The sequence below is a fragment of the Dipodomys spectabilis genome, unplaced genomic scaffold, assembly GCF_019054845.1.
Source record: "Dipodomys spectabilis isolate Male_0828 unplaced genomic scaffold, ASM1905484v1 ptg000002l, whole genome shotgun sequence".
NCBI lineage: Eukaryota > Metazoa > Chordata > Mammalia > Rodentia > Heteromyidae > Dipodomys > Dipodomys spectabilis.
The window spans coordinates 47,901,705-47,928,243 of NW_024870679.1; the positions used below are offsets into that span (position 1 = coordinate 47,901,705).

General features: G+C 42.0%; 1 protein-coding gene across 4 annotated transcripts in view; it reads left to right on the forward strand.

The window, feature by feature from the left end:
- Nfyc (nuclear transcription factor Y subunit gamma) overlaps nt 1-26,539 on the forward strand; it is a 78,975-nt gene that overhangs the window by 2,499 nt on the left and 49,937 nt on the right. The window contains exon 1 of one of the 4 annotated variants that reach the window (XM_042675942.1): nt 23,177-23,306. The exons of 1 other annotated variant lie outside the window; for it this stretch is intronic. In XM_042675942.1, coding sequence (XP_042531876.1) covers nt 23,234-23,306 — 73 coding nt within the window. In that variant the 5' untranslated portion in view covers nt 23,177-23,233. Of the gene's footprint in view, nt 1-23,176; nt 23,432-26,539 lie in introns of those variants that run through there. 2 more of the 4 variants (XM_042675932.1, XM_042675960.1) reach the window with 2 other exon arrangements.

The window sequence follows — 26,539 nt, forward strand, 5'->3', positions numbered from 1 at the left end:
CTACCACTTTGATCCATTTGTGGCATTTTGGTGGTTAATTGGAGGTAAGAGTGGCAAGGACTTATCTGCTTGGGCTAGATTTAAATTGTGATAATCAAATACCAACCTCGGGAGTGGCTAATATTATAGGCAGGTGTGAGCCAGCAAGGCCTGAATGAGTGTTGTTTATTAAGTGTCCAGGCATGGTCACTCAAGCTTGTAATCCTTACTACTTGGGAGGTAGAGGTCAGGAGATTATGGTTTGAGGCCAGCCTGGGCACTAAAGTTTATGAGACTCCATCTCTGCGAATGAATGGCTTGGTGCAATGTTGAACCTATTATTGTAGCTCCAGGGGAAGCACAGTGACTGGGTGAAATGGTGTGCACCTGGTGACACAGGGAAAAAAGATGGTAAGGATTGGTTATTTTCTAGGTAGAGTGACCTGGAAAATAACCAGTAAAAAGCAAACTCCAGGAAATGGAAACAAGAAGATTTTTTCTTTGTCGTTTTGTTTACTTTTTTGTCTTTAGCTGTCTTGGGAGGATAAAAGGGGCAGAGAAATAGAGGGACAAAGGGTAGAAAAATGCAGTAATGGTACTCAGTAGACACTGTTGAAAATGAACTATACAACTTGTGGATGAGGATGGGAGGGAAAAACTTCCTTCCCTTCCTTTCCTTCCTTCCCTTCCTTCCCTTCCTTCCTTCCCTCCTTCCCTCCCTCCCTCTCTCTCTCTCTTTCTTTCTTTTTTTCTTCCCTCCCTCCCTCTCTCTCTTTCTTTCTTGTGATACTGGAGTTTGAATTTAGGCCCTTGTGCAGTAGGATCTCACATTTATGTCTAGGCCAATTGGACCAAGATCTCCCTGTTTATATTTCCTATTTATGCTTCTCATGTAGCTGGGTGGCAGGCATGTACCACCACATACTGTTAAAAAATACTGGTTGAGATGGAGGTCTAAGTTTTTGCTTGGGCTGGCTTTTTTTTTTTTTTGGTGTATGTGTGTATGCTGGAAGGGTCTCACTTAGCTTTTTTACTTATGCATGGTGTCCTATGGTTTGAGGCCAGCCTGGGCATTAAAGTTGATGAGACTCCATCTCAGCCAATGAATGGCTTGGTGCAATGTTGAGCCTATTATTCTAGCTCCAGGGGAAGCACAGTGACTGGGTGAAATGGTGTGCACCTGGTGACACAGGGAAACTAGATGGTAAGGAACCATGCTTCTAGCCTACCATTTGCTGGTTAATTGAAGATGGAGTCTCACAGACCTTTCCGCCACAGCTGGCTTTGAATATCTATCATCGGATCTCAGCCACCTGAGTAGCTAGGATTACAGGCATGAACTATCAGCACCCTATTTGTTCTTAAATCTTATTCCTCCTTATTTCCCACCTCCTAAATAGCTAGGATTACAAGTAGTCATGCTGACCTCTGTGAGAAAAGGCTTCTTTTCTATCAAAGTGGATTGCTTTGACCTGGTGGCTTAGCTCTTTTTGTTTATCCTGCTGAGACAGTGTCAGCAAGTAAAGAAAGGAAAATAACTGCTTTGGGATAATAAGGAAGTATTTTTGAAATAATAAGGCTTTAACTTGTTCCAAGCTAGAATTGACACGTCTCAGAAGACATACCTCAGATTGTTCAAGAAACTGAGAATGTGGTTATGCTTTGAGTACTGTTCATCTTTTTTCTAAGTCTTTTAATGATCACCTTATATAAATGCACCTTACCCTCTTCAAACTAGCTAATCACGAACAGGTTGTGAACCTGAGTCCAATCAATCAAAGCAGAGGGGTAAGCCTGTTGTGTTAGAGATAAATAGGGAGCAGCCTGCCTGCCCCTGTGAGCTTTCTTACTGATTTTTGTAAATTTTGCCTTGTTGAGACAATTCTTTGTTTTCGTGTCTGTTGTGACAAGGGTGGTTCTTAGAGAGTACATCACCTCCAATTTGTGATCCTCCCAAGTCTTAGGATTAAGGCGTGTATTGCCAGAGGTGACTAACAAAGTTACCTCTAGAGGCTACCAGAGTGATAAAGGCAGAGAACATTATTAGGATTACAGATAACCTTGAGGTTTACTCTAGCCTCAGGCATATGTAAAATTGAGGAAGAATATTCTTTAGCCAGCAAGTTGTTAAATTTTATTTCTTGTTCTCAGAGGAAACTGATTGTGAGTTATTTGATGTCTTTTTATTGTTTACTCAGTTTTTCATGTATGAACTGCAACAAGTTAGGAAGGTTACAGGTCATTTGAGTGTTTGCCCACAGAGACTCAAAGCACCCAACATAATTCAAGTAGGTGAATTGCGGGAGGAAATGGATGTCAAAAACTTTGACCACAAAGTGCCTTTGGGAGGGGTGGTTTCTGTTTTGTAATCAAAACTAAGAAGGAGTTCTGTCTCTTCAGGGCATTTGCCTTGTGTATGTGCCGGAGTATTTTCTGTCTGTGCCTTAGTTTCTTTCTTTTTTGGGTCAGGTTGTGGGGCCTGAACTCTGGGCCTGGGCGCTGTCCTTCAGCTCTTCAGCTTAAGGCTAGCGCTCTACCACTTGAGCCACAGCGCCACTTCCAGCTTTTTTCTTTTTTCTTATGTGGTACTGAGGAATTGAACCCAGGGCCTCATGCATGCAAGACAAGCGCTCTACCACTGAGCCACCTTCCCAGCCCCGCCTTAGTTTCTTAAACCTATGTAGAGGCAATAATACCTACCTAACACATGAATACAGTAGTGTGTGGTAGGTACCTATTACTGAGTGGACCTAATAGATGAGAGAACACATATTTTCTGTTTGGAACAGCATAAAATCTGTTCTGACTGCCAGAGAAGATCTTTTGCAATTACCTGCTGTTACATGCATCAAGATTTCCCCATTGAAATGAAAGAAATAACCTAATTTAGTTATGCTATTGTGTCTTAGGAACTGATTTTCAGTTGGCCAATGAAAAAGTCAGTCTTAAACTTTTAAACTCCCAAGTTAGTAGGATGGTTTGTTTCAGGGAACAGTTGTCTCATGATCTGTTAATCTCCATTTGCTGATTGATAATGATGTTGATGAAATGAAAGCTTTTTCATATTTGCTAAAAGCAGTGCCTTTTAAAATTAGAACAACCAAGTTGGGTGCGGGTGGCTCACACCTGTAATCCTAGCTTCTCAGGAGACAGATCTGAGGATTGCAGTTTGAAGTCAGACTGGGCAGAAAAGTCCCTGTGAGACTCTTTATCTCCAGTTAGCCACTCAAAAACCAGAAGTGAGCTGTGGCTCAGGTGATAGAGCTCTAGCCTTCAGCACGGAGAGGCTCAGGGACAATGCCCAGGCCCTGAATTCAAGCCCACGACTGATACCTGCCTCTCCCCCCCACCAAAAAAATTTTTAGAACCACCAGTATTATCCTTCTATCCAGAAGGAGAGATTTGCATATAGTAGTTTAGTTTTTCTAACTGTAGAAATTGTCAGTTGCAGTATAACTTAGTTTGGTGTATGTGAACTGTAGTTACCTGGGCAATGTTTTCTTTGAAGTAAGCTGGAAGAAATCTCTGGCTGAAAAATTCTTGCCAGGTTGCAAGATGTGTGGCCCCTTTTCACACTTTGTGTTGTAGCAGTGTTGTGCCTGGTACAATGAGGCAGCACCTAAACCTGTTTTCAGTATGGGGTATATATTTCCATTTTGAGACTTCCCAATCTCCACAGATTAGTTCTAAATCCATTGTTGCTTTTTAGAAAGTCAGAACTTTCTCATGGATAGACCTTCAGTTGCAGTTTAGAGTGAGAGATGAAATAGTTTAACCTTTGCATTTGAATATTTTCAATCTAGGTTTAAATTTGAATCTTCATGTTTATTTATTTATTTATTTGGGTCCGGTCGTGGGGCCTGAACTTTTGGCCTGGGCGCTGTCCCTCAGCTCTTCAGCTGAAGGCTAGCACTCTACCACTTGAGCCACAGAGCCACTTCAGGTTTTTTTTCTTTTTGCTTATGTGGTGCTGAGGAATCGAACCCAAGGCCTCAGGCATACAAGGCAAGCACTCTACCACTGAGCCACCTTCCCAGCCCCTTCATGTTTAAGGTATATAAATGTGTCCTCTTTAAATGGATAGTCACCAGTTAGAGTAGATCTGTATCCTTAAAAATAAGGATTCCAGGATAGCCTGTTCCTTAAGTAGTTAGTTCATGGGTTTGAAACATAGTTCTTGAGAGTGGAAAGAGGAGGAATAGGATAACTCCTAAGAAATGATACTAGGGTAGAATTTATTTTGTGTCATGTCATAGGCTTAAAAAATAGGAGTTTTGAAGGTTTTTCACAATACCTAATTATTGTTATCTCTAAACTCAGAAGCCATAAATTGTCCGGGGTTCTGAAGGAAGAGTCTTTGCCCAGTATTAGGAAAACCTTCCTCCAACACTAGCATATTGTGTCTATTTGAAAACCAAAAGAGCTAGTAAATTAAGTATATGCCCTTGAACAGGAAAAATTATTCAAAACAAGCGAAGGTCAGCAGGCCCAGAAGACAGGAAGTTACTAGTTGTACCAGTGATAAACCTAGGACCCATTTCAAAAGCCCCACTTTGGCTAGCGATAACCAGCCATTTCTGCTTCTGTAAATAGACTTCCCACAAGCTTCTCATTGCCCTATCCCCTGTTCCCACTTAAGCAACCTTTAATTTAAACCTACCTATTAGTAGCCCTTGTGACCTGACCCCTTGTACTGCCCTATAAAAACCCTGTAACACTGCTACTTGGGACCCAGAAGTTCCAGCGTGAGCTCATGTGGGTCTGCAAATAAGCCAGACTTCTACTTCTCTGAGTGTAGCTTGGTTTCACTCTAGTCTATCTTTCTGCAACATCTCTGGAGGTCCCAGTGAAATTTTTTTTTTTTTTGCCAGTCCTGGGGCTTGAACTCAGGGCCTGGGCACTGTCCCTGTGCTTCTTTTGCTCAAGGCTAGCACTCTATCACTTGAGACACAGCAGTGCCACTTCCAGTTTTTCTGTTTATGTGGCACTAAGGAATTGAACCTAGGGCTTCATTCATGCTAGGCAAGCACTCTCCTGCTAAGCCACAATCCCAGTTCAGTCCCAGAGAGATTCTAATCCTTCTGGCCCAACTGCTCAGGAGTAGAAAGGGACTCTGGATTGAAAGAGGAGACACTCCATCTGATGGTATTCTGGATCCTCCTTCACCCTGGAGTTCCAACCCTCTGGGTAGTCTTGCCCTAGTTGGACTCCAAGAAGTGGACCAACTTGCCTGGCAACTTGTCTCAGTAAGCCCCCAGGGAAAGTTAGTCTTTGGGTCCCATCAAAGGGAGTTTGATCATTACCCAGGAAATTCTGAAAAGAATTCCAGTGGCCAGGGACTTCCAAATGGGGGTGGAACTGTAATAACCTCTTATGGGTGAATGTGCATGTGAATGAGGCCTGACTTTGCTTGTGCCTGTTTCTGGATCCATGGCCAAAAGCTGTGGCATCTGGATAGGTCTGTTCTGCTATCCCATTGTGATTCTCCTATAGCTTAAGGTGTTGTTGGAGCATTCCTATCCAGAGTCACAGGCTGATCCTACCATTGATGCCAAGAGGCACCTGAGCTCCTTCTGGATATGGCCATGCAGACATCTGATTGGTTTCTTCTCTGAAGGGGCATCCAATCTTGTCTTTGTGCTATTGCTGCAAGGAGGTAGGGGAAGACACATAGAGTAGGACATAGGGAGTACTTTTGACCACCATGGCAGAAGTTTTTCAAAACCTACAGTCCTAGAGTATATGCTTTAACATGTCAGAAAGGGATTTTCTGCAGTCTGTGGGACCAGAATGTCTCTAGGAAAATAGTGCATGTGATGTGAATTGGAATGGCCTGCTTTGGGGATTAGGTGGCCCTCTATAGGTACCCTGGAGGTACCTACTGTCAGGGCTATCCATCAGGTTTTAATAGGAACCCCTGGACTCCCAGATCAATTTCCCTGTATTAACCCTGGCTCCTGATAGCCTAGACCTTGTTCCCCACTGGGTCCAGTTCTGTGCCAATGAAAAGGGACAGAGCACAGTTTTTATGACCCAGACAAAGAATCCCAAAGACCAAAGTCTGTTTTGCAAGGGGACCCAGAAGATGAACCACTTATGCCCTGCTGTATGCCCCCAGAGCATAATGCCACAGAGCCACTAATACTGACATCCCGCTGCCTTCATTGAGCCCCCCTCAACCCTTCAACAGCATCCCAACCTGGATGGCTTCCCAAGCCTCCCCCGTCCCAAAGCCCAAGTCTGCATGAGCCAGTGCCTTTGCTCATACCAAGCACCAGCCCCTCTGACCATAGCCCTTCAGATGCCTCTTTGGGAATTGCAGGGACCACAGCAGATCAGTGCTGATGGCATGGTCCAGCACAGGTGCTCTATCCTTTACTTACCACTGACCTTCTAAACTTGAGAAATCATACCCTGTCATATTCAGAGAAGCCCCAGGCTATGATTGACCACCTAGAGTTCATATTCCAGACCTACCAGTTTACTTGAGATGATTGCTACCAGATCCTTCTGACATTCTTCAACATGGAACAGTGACGATGAAGTCCTGACGGAAGCTTGCCACTGGTTTGAAGGAACCCAGGCAGGAACCCTCGATGCCAAGGCTTGAGTGACAGAGGTGTCTCCCAATGCTCAGCTTGCCTGGGACATCAATACAGCAGATGGATGAGGTGCCCTCTACCTCTATCACACTGCCCTCCTACATGGGAGCTAAGAAGCCAACCACAAGTCCAAAACCATAGCAGTCCAGAAATTAGAGGAGTCACCAACTGACTTCTATTAGAGACTGTGTAAGGCCTTCTGGGTGTACACTCTTTTTGACTCAGAAGTACCAGAAAACCAGTGAATGATCAATACATTCTACATGGCCAATCATATTCTGTAGTTTCTGGAAACTATAGAAACTTGAAGACTTACCTAGGATGAATACCACCTAACTGGTAGAAAAGGCAAACAAGGTTTTTGTAAATTGAAACTATGAGGCCAAGTGGGAAGTCAATAGAAGAATGAAATCCAAGGTTATTGGCTGCAGCACTGAGAAGACCAGACCTGACCAAGCTGCCAGCCCCACCACCAAAGGGGAGACCCAATAGAAGGACCCTTCTCTAACATGACCAATGTGTGTATTGCAAGGAGACAGGCACCTGGAAGAATGAATTCCTCACTGTAAGGGATCAACACGAGGACCTAACAAAATTGCTTTAGGGAAGAAGACAAAATGGCAACAGGAATGAGGGACCTAGAACCTCACTGGTATAGCTGGAATCGAGTCAGATTGGGAAGATCCAGCTCCTTACTAACAGGTCCCAGAGAGACCTTGGTCAAAATGAAAGTAGGAGGCCCATCAGTGACTTATGGCAGGTACAGGTGTTGGAACATTCCGTGGTCACCAGACCTTTGATCCCACTTACTAAGCTCAGGGTCATAGTCAGTGCTACCGTCATCCTAACTACCTGGCAGTTCTGTTGACCCTGGACATGCCAGCTAGGAGGACACATGGTAACTCATGAATTCTTGGATATGCCAGAATGCCCAATTCCCCTGCTGGAAAGAGAAGTACTAACAAAACTTGGAGCCCAAGTCACCTTCATGGGGCCTAAGGGGTAGCGGGCAGGCATAAGCCTTACATTGAGAGAACCAAACACCTTCATCATGGCAGTGCCTGTGCTAACAGAAGATAAATGGCAACTCCACCACCAGGAGGAGTGGGACCTGGTGAAGCCCACCTGCATGTTGGAGATTACTGATGTCTGGGTTGAGGAGCTCTCCCCTCTGCCCACCATCTAGGTCTGGCTTGCCACCATGCACCCATAATGGTAGATCTCAAACCTGGTGCTGTCTGCTTTTCCTGTTGGGCAGAGACAATATCCAGTGCAGAGGGAAACATATCTTGGGATTCAGGCCCACTTGGAGCAACGTTAAGGATGCAAGAATACTGATTGAATGACATTTATGGAACATCCCACAGTTGCCTGTCAAGAAGGCAGGAAGAAAAGACTACTGACCTGTCGTAGGACCTATGAGCTGTCAGCAGTGCCATCCTGTTTACTCTGCTGAGCTTTCTACTACCACAAGCAAAGTAGTTTACCTGTTTAGATTTGAAGGATGTTTTTTTTCTGCTTCTGTGTGGCTCCAGCTAGCCAACCACTGTTTGCCTTTGAATGGGAAGATTCTTACACTGGGAGAAAGACATAGATGAACTTGTCTCAGCTGCTGGTTTCTGGTGGTTAATTGGAGATAAGAGTCTCACGGTCTTTCTGGGCTGGCTTTGAACCACAATCCTCACATCTCTGCTTCTTTAATTTTTTTTTTTTTTTTTTGTCGGTTGTGGGGCTTGAACTCTGGGCCTGAGTGCTGTCCCTCAGCTCTTCAGCTCAAGGCTAGCCCTCTACCAATCTGCTTCTTGAGTAGCTAGGATTACAGGCATGAACCACCAGTGTTCAGCCCCAGAATACATTTTAAAAGCCCTGCTTGAGCAAGCGATAACCAGCCATTTCTGCTTCTGTAAACAGGTGTCCTTCCACAAGCTTCCTTCACTGCTCTAACTCTTGTTCCCTCTTGAGCAATCCCCATTTAAACCCTATTAGCTAGCAGTGACCAGACACCTTACACTGCCCTATAAAAATCCTGTAAGCCACGAATGCCTGGCTGGAAATGTATTTCTTTACTCAACAGTTGTTGAAAAGTAAATGAACAGGAAGCCAGGTATGCATTTATAATCCTGGCAGTCAGAGGCTATGACAAGAGGATCAAGAGTTAAGGTCAGTCTGAGCTACATAGCAAGACTATGTCAAGAAGGGAAAAGAGCCTTTGTGCTCATGTGCCATATGACCCTTTAAGGAGGAGGAGAATAGATATTATGTAGTGTTATCAGCCTTACTTAGCCATGGAAGCTTGTTTGTGAGACCATCTCATGTTATGTATGGTGTCCAGTGGAGCCCAGATGAGCAGTTCTTTTGTAGTCTATGAATTTAAAAAGAACCAAGCTCTGTAGGATAGCTTGACATATAATAGGAAAGGACTCCTTGGAGCAAGTTTAAATGTCCCAAAAATGACTCTTAGGACTAATATGACTTCAAAAGTTACTTGATTCAGTTAGTAGTAGTAGTAGTAGTAGTAGTAATAATAATAGCAGCTGTCATTGTTTATTAAGCAGTGTTGTTATCTTACACGTGTATTAATCACTGAGTTGTACTGCCTTTTTTTTTAAGCCATCTTCCTAATATTTTGTTTCCTTTTTTTCCTATCCTTTTCTTCCCTCTTCCCCTTCTGTATTCCTTCTTTCCCTGAGCTTTCTTTCTCATTCCTTTCCTTTTCCCTTCTTGACATGGTCTTGCTATATAGCTGAAACCTTAACTCTTGATCCTCTTGTCTCAGCCTCTGACTGCTGGGATTATAGGTGTATGCCATCATACCTGGCTTCCTGTTCATTTGCTTTTCAACTTTTAGTATGGTGTATTTAGTATTTCAACTTTTTTTTTTTTTTCTGGTCGTGGGGCCTGAACTCTGGTGCTGGGCACTGTCCCTCAGCTCTTCAGCTCAAGGCTAGCACTCTATCACTTGAGCCTCAGTCCCACTTCCGGCTTGCTCTGCTTATGTAGTGCTGAGGAATCGAACCCAGGGCCTCATGCATGCAAGGCAAGCACTCTACCACTGAGCCACCTTCTCAGACCCTAGTATTTCAACTTTTAATAGAGTGTTGCCACCATACTAAATTTCAGCCTTCCCAAGCCTTTTGGCATATAGTTGATTTGTTTTAGTAGGCTCCTATTCTTAGGATTTAAAATAGCCAGCCTTACATTTAGATAGGACTAAGGCGAGGTCCTCCACTTATGTTTGTCTATACCATTATATATTTGCGTCTGTCTTGTAAATCTTTTTTTATTTCTTTGTGGTACTTAGATTTGTACTCAGGGCCTATACACACGCTAGATAAGTACTCTACTACTTGAGCCATGATGCCCCCTATACCTTTTTGCTTCTATTTTCTGAATAAGGCATCACTTTTTGCTTGGGTAGGCCTGGACTGTGATCCTCCTGTTTATAGTTCTCATGTAGCTAGGATGAGAAGTGTGAAGTCCTGTGCCTAGCTTTTTATTAAGATGGGAAACTTTTTATTGAGATGGCAAATCTCAAAAGTTTTTTTCTAGGATACCTTGATCTCTGCCTTCTGAGTAGCTAGAATTACAGGTGGGTGCCACTGCACCCAGCTGTGTTGTAACTCTTAAAACATCTCTGTGGATACCTATTTTTAACTGTCTTCCTTACAAGACTTTAACCTTTTCCTTGAGAATGACAGGGATTATGTCTTGTTTAGGATCAAGGGCTTAATTATATTGTCTAGATTATAAGTGTTTATTGAACAAATTAAGTTATCCTACTCTTTTTTTTTTTTTTTGTCGGTCGTGGGGCTTGAACTCTGGGCCTGGGTGCTGTCCCTCAGCTCTTCAGCTCAAGGCGAGCGCTCTACCACTTGAGCTACAGCGCCACTTCCGGTTTTCTGGTGGTTTATTGGAGATAGGAGTCTCACGGTCTCTCCTGCTTGGGCTGGCTTTGAACCGCGATCCTCAGATCTCAGCCTCCTGAGTAGCTAGGATTACAGGCGTGAGCCACCAGCGCCCGGCAGTTATCCTACTCTTTACAACCTTGTATGATATTTTACAGTATAGGAGGCTGGCCCCAGTGGGGTTTTAAATAACTAGTATGTTGTTGCTCAGCTCAAAAGTAGTGAGGAGGAGGGATTAGAATATAAATACATTTAACTGAAAAGACATAGCTGCTCTTTCTCTTTCTGTCTTTATGTATCCTTGTCAAGTATTGAAGCAGCCCGTGCCTAACAATCCCATTCAGAGCTTTCTAGGCAGCTTGTCTTATTCTTATCTTTGGACAGATCTGAGAGCGGAAGTAGGTCCTGCTAGAATAAATTTCCATTCATTGGTCTTTATGCTGTGAAGAATATAATTTATTTTTAAAAAAAAATTTGGAATTGTCATCTACATATAGTGCCATTTACTGGTTTACTTCACGCATTACTTGAGCACCATTTACTAAGCACCAATGTTGAATTAATTCCTTTATTCTAATGATGTTCATTGCTCACAATATTTCTAGGTGTTCTTTGGGGATTATCTTCAGAACTGTCAGATTCTTCTTTTCTCTCTCTCTCTCTTTTTTTGCCAGTCCTGGGTCTTATACTCAGGGCCTGGGTACTGTTCCTGAGCTTCTTTTGCTCAAGGCTAGCACTCTACCACTTGAGCCACAGTGCTACTTCCAGCTTTTTCTGTTTATGTGGTACTGATGAATTGAATCCAGGGCTTCATGCATGCTAGGCAAGCAGTCTACTACTAGTACCTTCCTAAGCCTGCCAGATTCTTTTTTTTTTTTGTCGGTCATGGGGATTGACTTGAACTCTGGTCCTGAATGCTGTCCCTCAGCTCTTCAGCTCAAGGCTAGCACTCTACTACTTGAGCCACTGCACCACTTCCCAGTTTTCTGAGTGGTTTATTGGAGATAAGAGTCTCACATACTTTCCTGCCCTACCCGGGCAGGCTTTGAACCATAATCCTAAAATCTCAGCCTCCTGGGTAGCTAGGATTACAAGTGTGAGCCACTGGCCCCAGCTCACCTTCTTTTGAAAATGTACTGATACTTTTTTTTTTTTTTTACTTTGAGATGGGTTTAGTTTGGGAAGTTGTTTAGGAGTAAATGAAAACAAGCCTGTAATCTGGTAGACCTTTTAAAAAATGTATTTTTGACTTATTAAAAAAAAAAACACAGGGCTAGGAGGGTGGCTCAGTGGTAGAGCACTTGCCTTGCATGCCTGAGGCCCTGGGTTCGATTCCTCGGCACCACATAAGCAAAAAGAAAAAAGCCAGAAGTGGTACTGTGGCTCAAGTGGTAGAGCTCTAGCCTTGAGCTGAAGAGCTGAGGGACAGTGCCCAGGCCCAGAGTTCAGGCCCCACAACCGGACCCAAAAACAACAACAACAACAAAAACAAAAAAATTCCACAGATTTGAAACAGGGCACAGATTGTTCATGCCTGTAATCCTAGCTGCTCAGGTGTTTCTGAGAATCATGGTTCTAAGCCAGCCTGGGCAGGAAAGTCTATGAGACTCGTATCTCCACTAAACTACCAAAAAGAAAGCCAGAAGTGGAGCTGTGGATCAAGTGGTGGAGTACTAACCTTTAGCAAAAAAGAAGCTCAGGGATAGTTCAAGCCCCAGGATTGATACCAAGAAACAAAACACAAATAAAAAGAAAAGAGTGCTTCATGCCTGTAATCCTGCTCAGGAGGTTGCTATATGAAGACTGTGGTTCAAAGCCAGCAGGGGCAGACAAATCCAAGAGACTCTTTATCTCCAGTTAGCTTGTAAAAAGTCAGAATTAGAGGTATGGCTCAAGTAGTAAAGCACCAGCCTTGAACCAAAAGCTAAGCAAGAGCATGAGACCCTGAGTTCAAGCCATAGTGCTGACACACAGAAATACTCTCCCCACCCCCAATAAACAAAACAACAGCCTTGAGCCAGGAGCTTATGTCTCACACCTTTGAAGGCTGAGGTTGGATTGTGATTAGAAGTAAACAGGCCTACACATAAGACCGTTGCTTAACCTATAGCTGTGTGCGGTGGTGGGTAATTGTCATACTCAGCTAAGGCTGAGATAAGGAGGGAAGGATCATAGTTCCAGGCCAGCCTGGGCAGAAAAGTACATGAGACTCATTCTCAACAGAAGCTTGGTAATGGCTATGCGTTCCTGTAATCCTAGCTATGATGGGAAGCCTAAAATACAGTAGTGGATCATGGTTCAGTCATGCTCCTTGACAGCCGTTGTGGCCCTCCCTAAAAAGTAAGTAACATGTGCACTGGGCACTGGTGGCTCATGCCTGTAATCATAGCTACTCAGGAGGCTGAGATCTGAGGATCACGGTTCAAAGCCATCCCCCCCATGGGACTCATTATCTCCAATAAACCACTCAGAAAACCGGGAAGTGGTGCAGTGGCTCAAGTGGTAGAGTGCTAGCCTTGAGGTGAAGAGCTGAGGGACAGCGCCCAGGCACAAACTGGTAGATCACTAACCTTGAGCAAAAGAGCTCAGGGACAGTGCCCAAGTCCCAAGTAGAAGCCCCGCGACCGTTGACAAAAAAAACAAACAAACAAAAAACTAATGTGCAGATGGCTCAGAAAAAGGAGTGTCTAGTGAACTTGAGTCCCTGAATATGGATACCAGTACTGTTAGATAAAGAAAACCAGTTGCTTTGATGCTTTCTTTCTTTATTTTTGTTATTATAAAGGTGATGTACAGAATGGTTAAGTTACACAAGTCAGGTAAAGAGTATATTTCTTTTTGGACAATGTCACACCTTCCCTAGCTCTCACAGTTTTTTCCTCCTGTCCCCACCTGCAAGTTGTATAGTTCATTTTCAAGGTAGTGTCTAGTGAATACCACTGCTGCATTTGTTCACCCTTCGCCCCTCCATTTCTGTGCCCTCCCTACCCTCCCAAACATAGACAAACAAGACAAACAACAACAAAGAAAATAGGTCCTGTTTCCATTTCCTAGAGTTCATTTTATAAGTATTATGTGGTCCGAGGCACACAGACATTGCACCTTTGTGTTCCTTCCCTAATAGTATCTTCCTTTGGTCTCACTGTATGTCAATGCCTAGAGTCCTGTACAATTGATCATGTCCCAGTGTATTTTAGATCTAGCTTCTGCATATGAGAGAAAATATGCACCATTTGTGTGTCTGAGCTTGGCTTACCTCACTTACCATGATTTGTTCTAGGTCTGATGCTTCTTTTAAAGAATGAAGTACTTACTGCAACAGACTGGTATTCTTTTTTTTTAATTTTTTAATTTTTTTCATGTTTAGATTGTTTTTATTGGGAAAATACTGTACAGAGGGGTTACAATTACATGGGCAAGATAATGAGTACATTTCTTATCAATCATTGTAGCCTCCTCCTCTGTTTCCCTTTCCCATCCTCCTCCCACCCCCCATTCACCCCTCCTCCCCCCACCAAAGTTGTAAAGTTCGTTTTCAACATAACGACTTGTACGTCTCATTGTTGCAATGGGTCCACCTGTATCCCTATTTAAACGATTTGTTTTTTCCCTTCCCCTCCACAAATTATAACAACATCAAATACAGTGAAAGCAGAGGTTATACTGTGGGGGAGGGACATACAAAGCAACAAAGAAATCATCTTATAAATGTGTTAGAAACAATTGCATGAAAGAAAAAAACATTTGAATACATATCTAAGGGTTCATTTCCCTAACATCAACTTAACTGACCTTTTCTGCTTGACTCAGGCATGTACTAGTTATTGCAAATAAGGGAAACCATGGGACCTATGTTTCTTTGGGCCTGGCTTACTTCACTTAATATAATTTTTTCCAAGTCTTTCCATTTCCTCACAAATGGAGCAATATTATTCTTTCTGATTGAAGCATAGAATTCCATTGTGTATATATACCACATTTTCTTGATCCCTTCATCTACTAAGGGGCATCTGGGTTGGTTCCATATCTTAGCTATGGTAAATAAGGCTGCAATAAACATAGTCATGCTGGTAGCTTTAGTGTAGTCTTGTTTGTGAGTATTTGGGTAAGTGCCCAAAAGTGGGATTGCTGGGTCATAGGAGAGCTCTATGTGGAGTCTTTTGAGGAACCTCCATACTGCTTTCCAAAGTGGTTGAACAAGTTTACACTCCCGCCAACAATACAGTAAGGTTCCCTTCTGTCCACATCCCCTCCAGCATCTGTTGTTATTGAAGTTCTTGATTATAGCCATTCTAACTGGGGTGAGGTGGTATCTCAATGTTGTTTTGATTTGCATTTCTTTTATGGCTAGAGAGGTTGAGCATTTCTTCATGTGTCTATTGGTCATCCTTCTTTCCTCTTCAGAGAAGTTTCTCTGTAAGCCCTTTTTTTTTTTTTTTTTGGTCCAGTTGTGGGGCTGGAACTCTGGGCCTGGGCGCTGTCCCTCAGCTCTTCAGCTCAAGGCTAGCGATCTACCACTTGAGCCACAGCGCCACTTCCAGTTTTTTTCTTTTTGCTTTTGTGGTGCTGAGGAATCGAACCCAGGGCCTCATTCATGCAAGGCAAGCGCTCTACCACTGAGCCACCTTCCCAGCCCTCTCTGTAAGTCTTTAGCCCACTTATTTATTGGGCAGTTGTTTCTTTGAGGATTTGTTGTTGGGGGATTTAATTTTTTGAGTTCCAGGTATATTTTAGATATGAGACCCTTGTCTGTTGTATGGCTAGTGAAGATCTTCTCCCAATCCGAGGGCTTTCTATTGATTTTGCTAGCTATGTCCTTCGCCATGCAGAAGCTCTGCAATTTCATGCAATCCCATTTGTCCAACCTTTTTTGGTTTGTTGTGTTTCTGAGTCTCTATTAAGAAAATTTCGGCCTGTGCCAAGGAGACTTGGGGTTTCTCCTATTCCATCCCGTAATGTTTTCAGAGTGTCTGCTTTGACTCCGAGGTCTTTGATCCATTTGGAGTTGATTCTGGTGCAGGGTGATATATAAGGATCTAGCTTTAGTTTTCTACAAGTAGTTAACCAATTTTGCCAGCACCATTTACTGAAGAGGCTGTCTTTCTTCCATTCTATTTTTTTAGCTCCCTTATCAAGGATTAGATGGCTCTAGGTCTGTAGGTTCATTTCTGGGTTTTCAATTCTATTCCATTGGTCCTAAGGTCTGTTCTTGTGCCAGTACCAAGCTGTTTTGATTACTATGGCTTTGTAGTAGAGTTTGAAATTTGGTATTGATATTGAGGATCGTTTTTGCTATTCGGGGTCTTTTATTGTTCCATATGAATTTTTGGATTGCCTCTTCTATTTCCTTGAAGAATGAGGTTGGAATATTGATAGGTATTGCATTGAATTTGTAGATAGCCTTGGGAAGTATTGCCATTTTCACGATGTTGATCTTTCCAATCCAGTTGCATGGGAGTTTTTGATTTCCTGTTTTGATTTCCTTTTTCAAGTTTTTAAAGTTTTCATCATAGAGGTCCTTCACTTTCTTTGGTTAAGTTAATTCCTAGGTATTTTATTTTTTTTGTGGGGCTTTTACGAATGGAGTTGCTTTTCTAATTTCAGCCACACTTTTCTCATTGTTGGCATACAGAAAACCATTGATTTTTTTAGGGTTAATTTTATACCCTGCTACTTTGCCAAAGTTTTGAATCAGCTTGAGTAATTTAGGAGTGGAGTCTATGGGATTTTTTTTTTTTGGGGGGGGGGGTCTGGTTCGTGGGGCCTGAACTCTGGGCCTGGGCACTGTCCCTCAGCTCTTTAGCTCAAGGCTAGCGCTCTACCACTTGACCCACAGCGCCACTTCCGGCTTTTTTCTTTTTGCTTATGTGGTACTGAGGAATCGAACCCAGGGCTTCATGCATGCAAGGCAAGTGCTCTACCACTCAGCCACCTTCCCAGCCCCTCTATGGGATTCTTTAAATACAAGATCATGTCATCTGCAAAGAGGGAGAGTTTTACTTCTTCTTTCCCTATTTGGATCCCCTTTATGTTTGCATCTTGTCTTATTGCTGTAGCTAGGCATTCTAATACTAGATTGAAGAGAAGTGGAGAGAGTGGACATCCTTGTCTCGTTCCTGAGTTAAGAGGAAATGGCTTTAGTTTTTCACCATTAAGTATAATGCTGGCTGTCGGTTTGTAATATACAGCCTTTATTGTATTGAGGAATGTTCCATGGATTCCTATTTTTTCCAGAACCTTCATCATAAAGGGGTGTTGGATCTTGTCAAATGCATTTTCTGCATCTATTGAGATAACCATGTGGTTCTTATCCTTGCTCCTGTTGATGTGATGAATTATGTTAATTGATTTGCGTATATTGAACCAGCTTTGATATGAATCCTGTTTGATCATGGTGTATGATTTTTTGGATGAATTGTTGAAGTCGATTGGCCAGAATTTTGTTGAGAAGTTTTGCATCAATGTTCATCAAAGAAATGGGTCTATAGTTCTCTTTCTTTGATGAGTCCCTGCCTGGTTTTGGGATGAGGGTTATGATTGCTTCATAGAATGAGTTCGGTAGTGAACTTTCTCTTTCAATTTCATTGAAGAGTTGGAGGAGTATTGTTGTGAGCTCTGCTTTGAAGGCCTTGTAGAATTCCGCTGTAAAGCCATCTGGTCCTGGGCTTTTCTTAGATGGGAGGTCTCTTATTGCTGTTTCTATTTCAATGCTTGATATGGGCCTGTTAAGATGGTTTAGCTCATCTTGGTTTAGTTTTGGCATGTCAATAGGAAAAGGTCCATTTCTGCCAAGTTCTCAAACTTATTAGCATAGAGTTTTGAGGAGTATTCCCTTATAATGTTCTGAATCTTGGTTGTTTCTGTGGTGATGTTTCCATTCTCATCTCTGAGTTTATTTATTTGGGTGTGTTCTCTTCTTTTTCTGATAAGATTTGCTAAGGGTCTGTCAATTTTGTTAATTTTTTCGAAGAACCAACTCTTTGTTTTGTTGATTCTTTCTATAGTTTTTTTGGATTCTAATTCATTTAATTCTGATTTAATTTTAATTATTTCTTTCCATCTACTGGATTGGGGTTTATCTTGCTGCTCTTTTTCAAGGAGGTTCAGATGTCTCATTAAATTGTTGGTTTCAAATCTCTCCAATTTGTTGATGTAGGAACTCAGAGCTATAAACTTGCCCCTGAGTACTGCCTTTGCTGTGTCCAGAGGAGCTGGTAATTTGTGTGCTCATTTTTGTTGAATATCATGAACATTTGAATTTCCTTTCTAATCTCTCCCATGACCCACTCATGATTCAGCAGTGTGTTGTTCAGCCTCCATGTGTTACAGGACTTTCTTTGGTGGCTTTTGGTATTGAGTTCTAATTTTATTCCCTTGAACAAACTGGTATTCTTAACCATGGCCCTTTTCATGTACTGATGGTGGTTATCCATTTAGAAAGGACATCTCTCTAGTTTTCCTCAATTCCCAATACTGTGATTTCATTGTCACTGTGGCTAAAATTGGGTTTGATTTATGTCTTTGTGTGATCCCTGGGATATCTATCTTTGTCTGTCTATAGAGATATAGACATAAAGTAAGACAATTGCTAACTTCAATAAATCCTCTGATAATAAAGATGTGTTACAAAGTAATTATAATCTTTGTGAGGGCTACAGTAGAGGCTGTATTTAGATATTTATTGAGCATCTGCTACATTCCAGGTATACTAAATGCTTTTACTTGCCTCAGCACTACTGTAAATCAGTTTTTTTTTTTTCATTTTATACATGAACTTAAGAATGGTTAAATAACTGGTCAAGATCATACAGTTGGTAAGTAGGTAGGTAGCTAAGATAAAAGAATCAGCCTTCGGCCTGGGAAGGTGGCTCAGTAGTAGAGCGCTTGCCTTGCATGCATGAGGCCCTGGGTTCGATTCCTCAGCACCACATTAAAAAAAAAAGAGGGAAGTGGCGTTGTGGCTCAAGGGGTAGAGCGCTAGCCTTGAGCTGAAGAGCTGAGGGACAGTGCCCGGGCCCAGAGTTCAGGCCCCACGACCCGACCCCCCTCCCCCCCAAAAAAAAGGCATGTGCACATGTGTACTCACCAGTATTGGGGTTTGAAGTATGTTCCTCCACTTTGAATCTGAAAGTTTTTCTTTCTTTCTTTTTTTTTTTTTTTTTTTGGTCCTGTTGTGGGGCCTGAACTCTGGGCCTGCGCGCTGTCCCTCAGCTCTTCCGCTCAAGGCTAGCGCTCTACCCCTTGAGCCACAGCGCCACTTCCCGCTTTTTTTTTTTAATGTGGTGCTGAGGAATCGAACCCAGGGCCTCAGGCATGCAAGGCAAGCGCTCTACCACTGAGCCACCTTCTCAGCCCCACAATCTGAAAGTTTTTAGGGTGACAAGATACTTTTGTCTGTTGTAGAGGGCTGTTGAGATCCGGAAAAGGGAAGGACGGGAATTAGGGTCCCATAGATTGAAGCCCTGGTCCACAGTAATGACAGCTAGAAAAGAGAAAGCTACAGTAACCGAATGGGTCAGCCTGCCAAATGGAAATTCATGAATAATTTGAATTCTTTTCCCACTGGTTTGAATTCTACTATGGTAACTGTTCATGAGAAATAGGAAATGAAATGTTTTTCTTGCAAACAGCTAAGAACTAATGAAAACTTCGTGGAAGACCTTTACAGGGGAGCAAAGGACATGATTGATTTAGTTTGCTACATCAAAAAAGCAAGATTAGCCAGGCACTGGTGGCACACACCTGTAATACTAGGTATTCAAGAGGCTGAGATCTGAGGATCATGGTTTGAAGCCAGCCTCGGCAGGAAAGTCAGCGAGACTCTTATCTCCAATTAACCTCTAGAAAACCAGAAAGTGGTGCTGTGGCTAAAGTGGTAGAATTCTAGCCTTGAGCTGTAGAGCTCAGGGACAGCACACAGGTCCTGAGTTCAAGCCCCACGACCAAAAACAACAACAACAACAAAAAAAAAAGCAAGAGTTGAAGGGCACACTTTGGAACAATAACAGACTTCAGCTGGGATTGGTGATGAAAGACATGGATTTCTGGCATAAAAACTGTAGATTTTTAGTGCCAGCTAGAAGTCTTCCCCTACTTCCTCTCATAGGGAGGAATTGTTTGCCACCAAATTTCAGGGTATGCTGGTGATAGAAAAGACATTCCATCAAAGTAGCTTTTGTGCCTTAATGAAGGTCATGTCTCTTTTCTGTATCTCAGCAACTCTGTAAAACGAGGATGCAGGACTAAATGATACTTAGCACTCCCTCTTTTTTTCTCCTTCATTTCCTCCCTCCTTCCCTCCCTCCCCTCTCTACTTCCCTACCTACCTGTTTCTACTTCTGTGTGATTGAGGTTTAAACTCAGGGCTTGCTAGGCAGGTAGTCTGCTGCTTGAGCCATACCCCTAGCTTTTTTTTTTTCCTTTGCCAATCCTGGGGTTTGAACTCAGGGTGTGGGCACTGACCCTGAGCTTCTTTTGCTCAAGGCGTCATGCATGTTAGACAAGCATTCTACCACTAAGCATATTCCCAGCCAAACCCTAGCCTTTATAAAGGTTTAGTTATTTTTCAGGTAGGCTGTTGTGTTTTTGCCTGGGACCTGGGTTAAGGGAAAAATTCTACTACCAATGTTCCTAAGTAATTGAGACCATAGGCACACCCAGCTACATATGACTTAGTTGAAGAAAGAGTCTTGCTTAGTTTTTTCCCAGGCTTGCCTAAATATATATATATATATATATAATTTTTTTTGGGGGGGGGGTCCGGTCATGGGGCCTGAACTCTGGGCCTGGGCGCTGTCCCTCAACTCTTCAGCTCAAGGCTAGCGCTCTACCACTTGAGACACAGCGCCACTTCCGGCTTTTTTCTTTTTGCTTATGTGGTGCTGGGGAATCGAATCCAGGGCCTCAGGCATGCAAGGCAAGCACTCTACCACTGAGCCACCTTCCCAGCCCCGCCTAAATATATTTTTAAGTGCTTATTCTAGCACAGTAAAAATATTTTTCATATATTAGTTAATGTAATCCTACTATTACTCAGTAATATAGTTGGTAATATCTGTATATTACAGATAAGCAAACTGAGACTCAGGTTTAGTTCAGTGTTTTACAATTAGTACAAGAACTAGAGTTTGAAATTAGCTCTGATTTTAACTCTGCTTAGTTGTTTTGCAGCTGTGTATAGTATAGTTGTGAGCATGTTTTCTTTATTCTTCTGCCCTTATCCCAGAAATGAACTATCTTCTTGCAGCTGATTTGTCCCTTGCTGGTTTGGGATTGAGAGGCTCTAGGCTGGGCATGGTGGTACAGGTCTGAAATCCTAGCACTCCAGGGTCTGAGGGAGGAGAATGGAAAGTTCAAGGCTAGCCTGGGAACTATATAGTGAGGCCTTGTCTCAAAAAGCCAAGGGGTCGGGGTTGTACCTCAGTAGAGTGTTTGGTTATCATAAGTATAGTTCTAGGTTTGATCCCCAACATGAAGAAGATGGGGTAGAGAAAGAAGAGGGTTTGGTAGGTCTTCTCTTGGGAATGGCTATTCCAAATTGGTGGGCTAAACTTTTGAGAAAAAATTTTTACCTGTAACTTTGAGGCTTCAGGAACTGTCCAGTAACACATCCTGTTAGCATAATCAAATTCTTCTTTGAATGCCATAGTGAAATTGCCTCACAAAATCCCTTAATATTTTAATATATACTGTTGTTAACAATTTAGTTGTTCCAAGTCTAGATAAACTGCAAGTATCAGTAACAACTGACTCTTAATAATTTAGCAATAAAATTTGCATCAACTTATAGGATCCTATTTTGTCAGATACTTAACTAGGTCTCTAATGGGAAAATCAAATTTAACATAAACTAGATTTCTATTTTTTCAATTAGTGAAGTTGGATAATGGTCTGTGGTATTTACACACACACACACACACACACACACACACACACACACACACACACACACACACACACACACACACACACACACACACACACACACACACACACACACACACACACACACACACACACACACACACACACGGCCCCCTAAGAATTTTTTGTGGCATATCCTGATGTGTTCCATGTCCTAGTAGTCAGTGTGATGGAGTGGAGAGCACTCTCGATGGGGCCTGAGTTTACATGTACATACATGGCCAGGGGCCAGTTAATTTACTTCTCTGAACCTCTTTCATTCTCACAAGTAAATGAGAGTTGTGAAAATTAGAGAGGTAAAGCTTATAAAGAACATACCATAGAACTTGATGTTAGTTCATATTCAGAAATTACTTCATTTAATAGTGGAAGATGAATGGAGGTGTGAAGAGTATGGCAAAGTCATAAGCAGGATAAATCACCCTTGCTTCTATTCCAGCCCTCTGCTGAAATCACTACATATTACAAGGAGTGCTAAGGTAAAGTCAAACTAGGAATTTCTGTAAAAGATCTCTCACCTGCCTGGCAAAACAACTGTACATTTTAGCTTAGACTTAGGATATTAGCTTTGACAGGAAGAAGCATATTTAAGGAGATTGTTAAATGCCTCAGATAGTGGTGACTCCCTTCCTTCCTGCCAGCCTGCCTTCCTGCCTTTCAGCCTTTCTTCCTTTCTTCCTCTTTACTTCTTCCTTCTTTCTTTTCATACTGGATCTGGGTCTTGAACTCTGGGCCTTGAGTTTTTGTTTGACATTTCTGCTCATAGTTGTATTCTACCATGTGAGCCACATCTCCAACTCCGGCTTTTTTGCTAATAAATTGGAGATGGAGGCTCATGGACTTTTCTTCCCATGAACCATGATCCTTAGATCTCACCCTCCTGAGTAACAAAAATTACAGGGGTGAGCCATGGTGTTGGGCTGGATCCCACTTTTTTTTGTTGTTGTTGTTGTGGGGCTTGAGCTCTGGGCCTGAACACTGTCTCTCAGCTCTTAAGCTCAAGGCAAGCACTCTACCAGTCGAGCCACAGTGCCACTTGTGGTTTTCTGGTGGTTTATTAGAGATGAGTCTTATGGACTTTCCTGCCAGGGCTGTCTTTGAACTGCAATCCTCAGATCTCAGCCTCCTGAGTAGCTAGAATTACAGGCGTGAGCCATCAGTGCCTGACAGTTTGTGTTTTTAAAACAGAGCAAAATGCCTTTTCTTGAATATTAGACCAAAAACTAAAAAACTTAAGGAAAGCAGTGACAGCAACTTAGCAACCTTGTGCACATTTGCTCCTGTAGTTTATTGCCATAGAATACTGTAGCAGTATCTTACAGACATCTCTGGTGGCCAATGAAAAGCAGTTAAATTATCTTAAAAATTTTCAATGGAACTCTGACAGCCAATAAAAAATATTTTGGGTGGAAACTATAACAACCTTTCGTTTGGTTTTAAGAACAGTTCTAAATTTGTAGTGCCGGGTTTTGGAAGCACGTGAGGCTCATTGAATTTGCTAGGTGTATTTGCTGGGCATTTCCAACCCTTAAATTTTCTGTACTTTGAAGTGTAGAATCTGACCCCTGTTCTGCTTCTCAAGGTAACTTTAAAACAGGAAGTGTACAAAGGAGGTAACTGATGACGTGAACAGCCAATCATGGCTTTGTGTTCTTAGCTGATAAAGCAGCTCAGCCAATAGGACTGTGCTGGAGGCAAGGTTTGGTGTCAAATAGCAGGCTAGATTGAATGCCTTTGACTGTTAAAGTGGAAGGAGGCTGCAGGGCTTCATTGGAGCCTCGGAGTTTTTCACTGAGGCAGGGGTCAGCTGAAAGACAAAGAAAAATGGCGAATAGTTTGCTGGGGGGTGGGAGGACAGCTGTTCGGGTTTTCACTGGAGTGGACATTCCAGACTCAGGTTTCTGCATCTCCTGCTGTCTTTTGTTTCCTCCATCCTTTGGTGGGGGGAGGGATAGGAGTGACTTAAATTCTCCTTGTCCGAGGAGGTATAAATAACTACATGTAAAATTAATGCAGTTCCCGGTAAGTTTAATTCTTTGTTTTGTGTTGAAATGGTAGAAACTGTTTAGTTTCAGAGTGTGGACAAGTTGCACTGTTTGAGAAAATGGCCACTTTACATTCCATGCATACCTTTTGGTGCACCTAGAATACCTTGCTCTGTTTAGATTTTGCATGTCCTTTTATCTAGGATTTCTTTTCCTTGTTGAACATCGGCAAGATCAGATACATGGAGGGCAAATCATTTTTCAGGGCACACAGAAGCAGAGCACTTTCTCTTTTCGTTGGGTAAACTTAACTGTTTTCCAAATAATTTTCCTTTGTTCAAGTGCACTGAAGCTTTCCTACAGAATAAGCTGAGTTGTTCTAGGAGTTTTTCTATTTTCATGCAATTTGATGACATCTGCATTTTCAGAGATAGAAGCCACACAGTTGCTATTTGAAATTTGTGTAAAAATATGATTTGCAACTGGTGCAGGTTCTAATGGTGAAGGCCCGCATACTAATGTGAATTTCTCCCATAACTTTCTTGATCTACCTGTCTCATTCAGAATTCTAGTAAGTATTAAGGACAGTTTTTGTTTTAAAATGAACATTTTAATTTATAATGCTGATTAGTAACACAGTTATATTGGCAGTGACAAAAGCAAATCTGTTTCTACAATTTCAAATGTTTTGTCAGGTGTTGATTTGGTTCTTTAAAAGGATATGAGAAAAATGCTTTTCATTTTCAGTATGAAATATTAAAATACTAATTTACATCCAGTCTGCAGAAAGTTAAGAGTATAGGCACCCTATCTTTTGCCCTTGATACCCTCCCCCCCCACTCCCTGGGGATATGTATCTAATATAGATTGCTAATCAGTAACTAGTCAGTTCTTCCTAATAGTGAAATTGTCAATGCCAAGGACTAAGATCTGTAATAGGCTTGGTTTTTAAAAAAACACTTCTTTGTTTTCTTTTTTGCAAATAAGAGAATGAAGGTCATTGGAACATTTCTGCAGCAGACTGTAGAGCAGCGAGGCAGCAGCATTCAGCCTCGGGATAGGGAAAAGGAGCAGGCCCTGTGTTAGAGGAGAACTTTGGAGGGTGTTGATTTGCTTTCCCTTGAGTAAAAGATTTACTTGAAAGGATCCATTAGGGGCTTAGATTTTGGGCTCTCTGAATTGGAATGGTGTAGCAGCCAAAGTTCCTGGATGCAGGCCTCTGTCGTTGCTCAGAAAAGTGACCTTGAAAAGCTGCTGAGGAGTTGAAAGATTGAAGGACAAAGTTTATTTATATAGATTTGAACTGAAAAGCTCTGTTTAAGATGAAAAGAAACTGTACTTCTGATGTTCAAGTCCAGTAGTTACTGGAATCTATTACAGATTCATATTCAGAGTTTTTAAGCTGCAAGACAATAGGGCTGCATTCATTCTCTCTCCTACTCTTCTTTCCTCCCTCTCCTCAGCAGAAAAAATTAAATCCTGGTATGATAGTTGAGTGAACTGCCCATGAGATTCAGAATTCCTTGCACAGATTCCTTAGTGAATACCATTATTAGTGAAGAATGGTATTTTACAAGTTCAAAGTAGTTATGTTTGTGAAACTCCATTTGGGAGACTAAAATGCTAACAGTAAGAAAATGTTCATTCTGACAGTTTGAGTGTGAAAAAAAAGGGGTATGAGTTAAGCATTACAATTTGAGGGAGAATTATTTAAGTTTAAATTTATAGACTTGAATTATATGTTATTTGTGGTTTCAAGTCATTTATGATGTAAAAAACTGTTGTAGACACTGACTCCATTGGTTCCAGAAGAGGACCCTGGAACAGCGGAGGTAAAAGTTTGAGGCCCAGATAAAACTCTTCATAAACTTGAGACTTTGTGGATTTACCTGCTTAGAAAGACATCTAATCAACTCTTCATCTTTTAGGGGTCATTGACTGTTATAGCATCTGCCCCTCTATCTGGAAAAATGCACATAGGTGTCCTATACAAAGTCTAGTGAGTCTTCTGTTTATTGAATATCATTTATATGATCCTGTCACTAACACTTTAGACAGGTAAATATTTTCCAGAGAAATAATACAAACTTATTTTAAGAAAGAATATAGAAAGGCCTTCTAGAACAAATTGTTAATTTAGATTGGGGGATAACTGGATATTGGGAGGAGGCTTAGATGTAGTCTGAGATTTGGTAACAGTAATTTGAGTCAGCACAGCACAAGCCATTTAAAGTCAAGCGTTCTGTGTTCAAGTTTCACTCAGCTCTGTTGCCCAGCTTTGTCAGTGTGGGCAAGTCAACCATTTAGTGTCAGCCTCCTCACATGTAAAATGGGACCTAAAAATAGCACCTTCTTATTTTGTGGTGAATCTTGAAAGAGGTGTTATGTATGTCAATGTGCTTTTGCACTTTATGAATTACTGTATAAAATATTAGTTATTGATCCAAATTAATTGAGACAGTTTATGTTTATGGAGATACGTGTGGTATCAAACAAAAAATGCTGATATTTTAATATATTGACAAAGGAGTTTGTTTGCCACACATGGCTTCACCTGCCTATTCCTATCTGTTAATAAGGATCCTATGTATTTAATGCGTATGTTGAGAGCATCAAACTATCTTTCAAGATTCCTTTTTTGTATGTATATGCTAGTATGGTGGCTTAAGCTCAGGGCCTCACAATGACTAATTGGAGGAAGTCAATCTCCCAGACTTTTCAAAGTTCTATCCTCTGTTCTCAGCCTCTTGAGTAGCAGGTGTAAGTCACTGATACCTAGTGCCATCAAAATTCTTCTTCCTTTCCATTCCCTTTCCCCTACCCTTTTCCCCTTCCTTTTCCCTTTCACTTCTTTCCCTCTTTTCCTCCTTTCTCCCTTCTTTTTTTCCTTCCTCCCTTCTTGAATGTGTGTGTGTGTGTGTGTGTGTGTGTGTGTGCATCCTTTCTCCCTTCTTTTTTTCCTTCCTCCCTTCTTGAGTGTGTGTGTGTGTGTGTGTGTGTGTGTGTGTGTTCCTGTCCCTGAGTGCTGTCCCCAAGCTATTTTGCTCATGGCTAGCACACTCCCACTTGAGCCAGAGCTCCACTTCCAGCTTTTTGGTGGTTAATTGGAGATAAGAGTCTCAGATTTTCCTGCCTAGACTGGCTT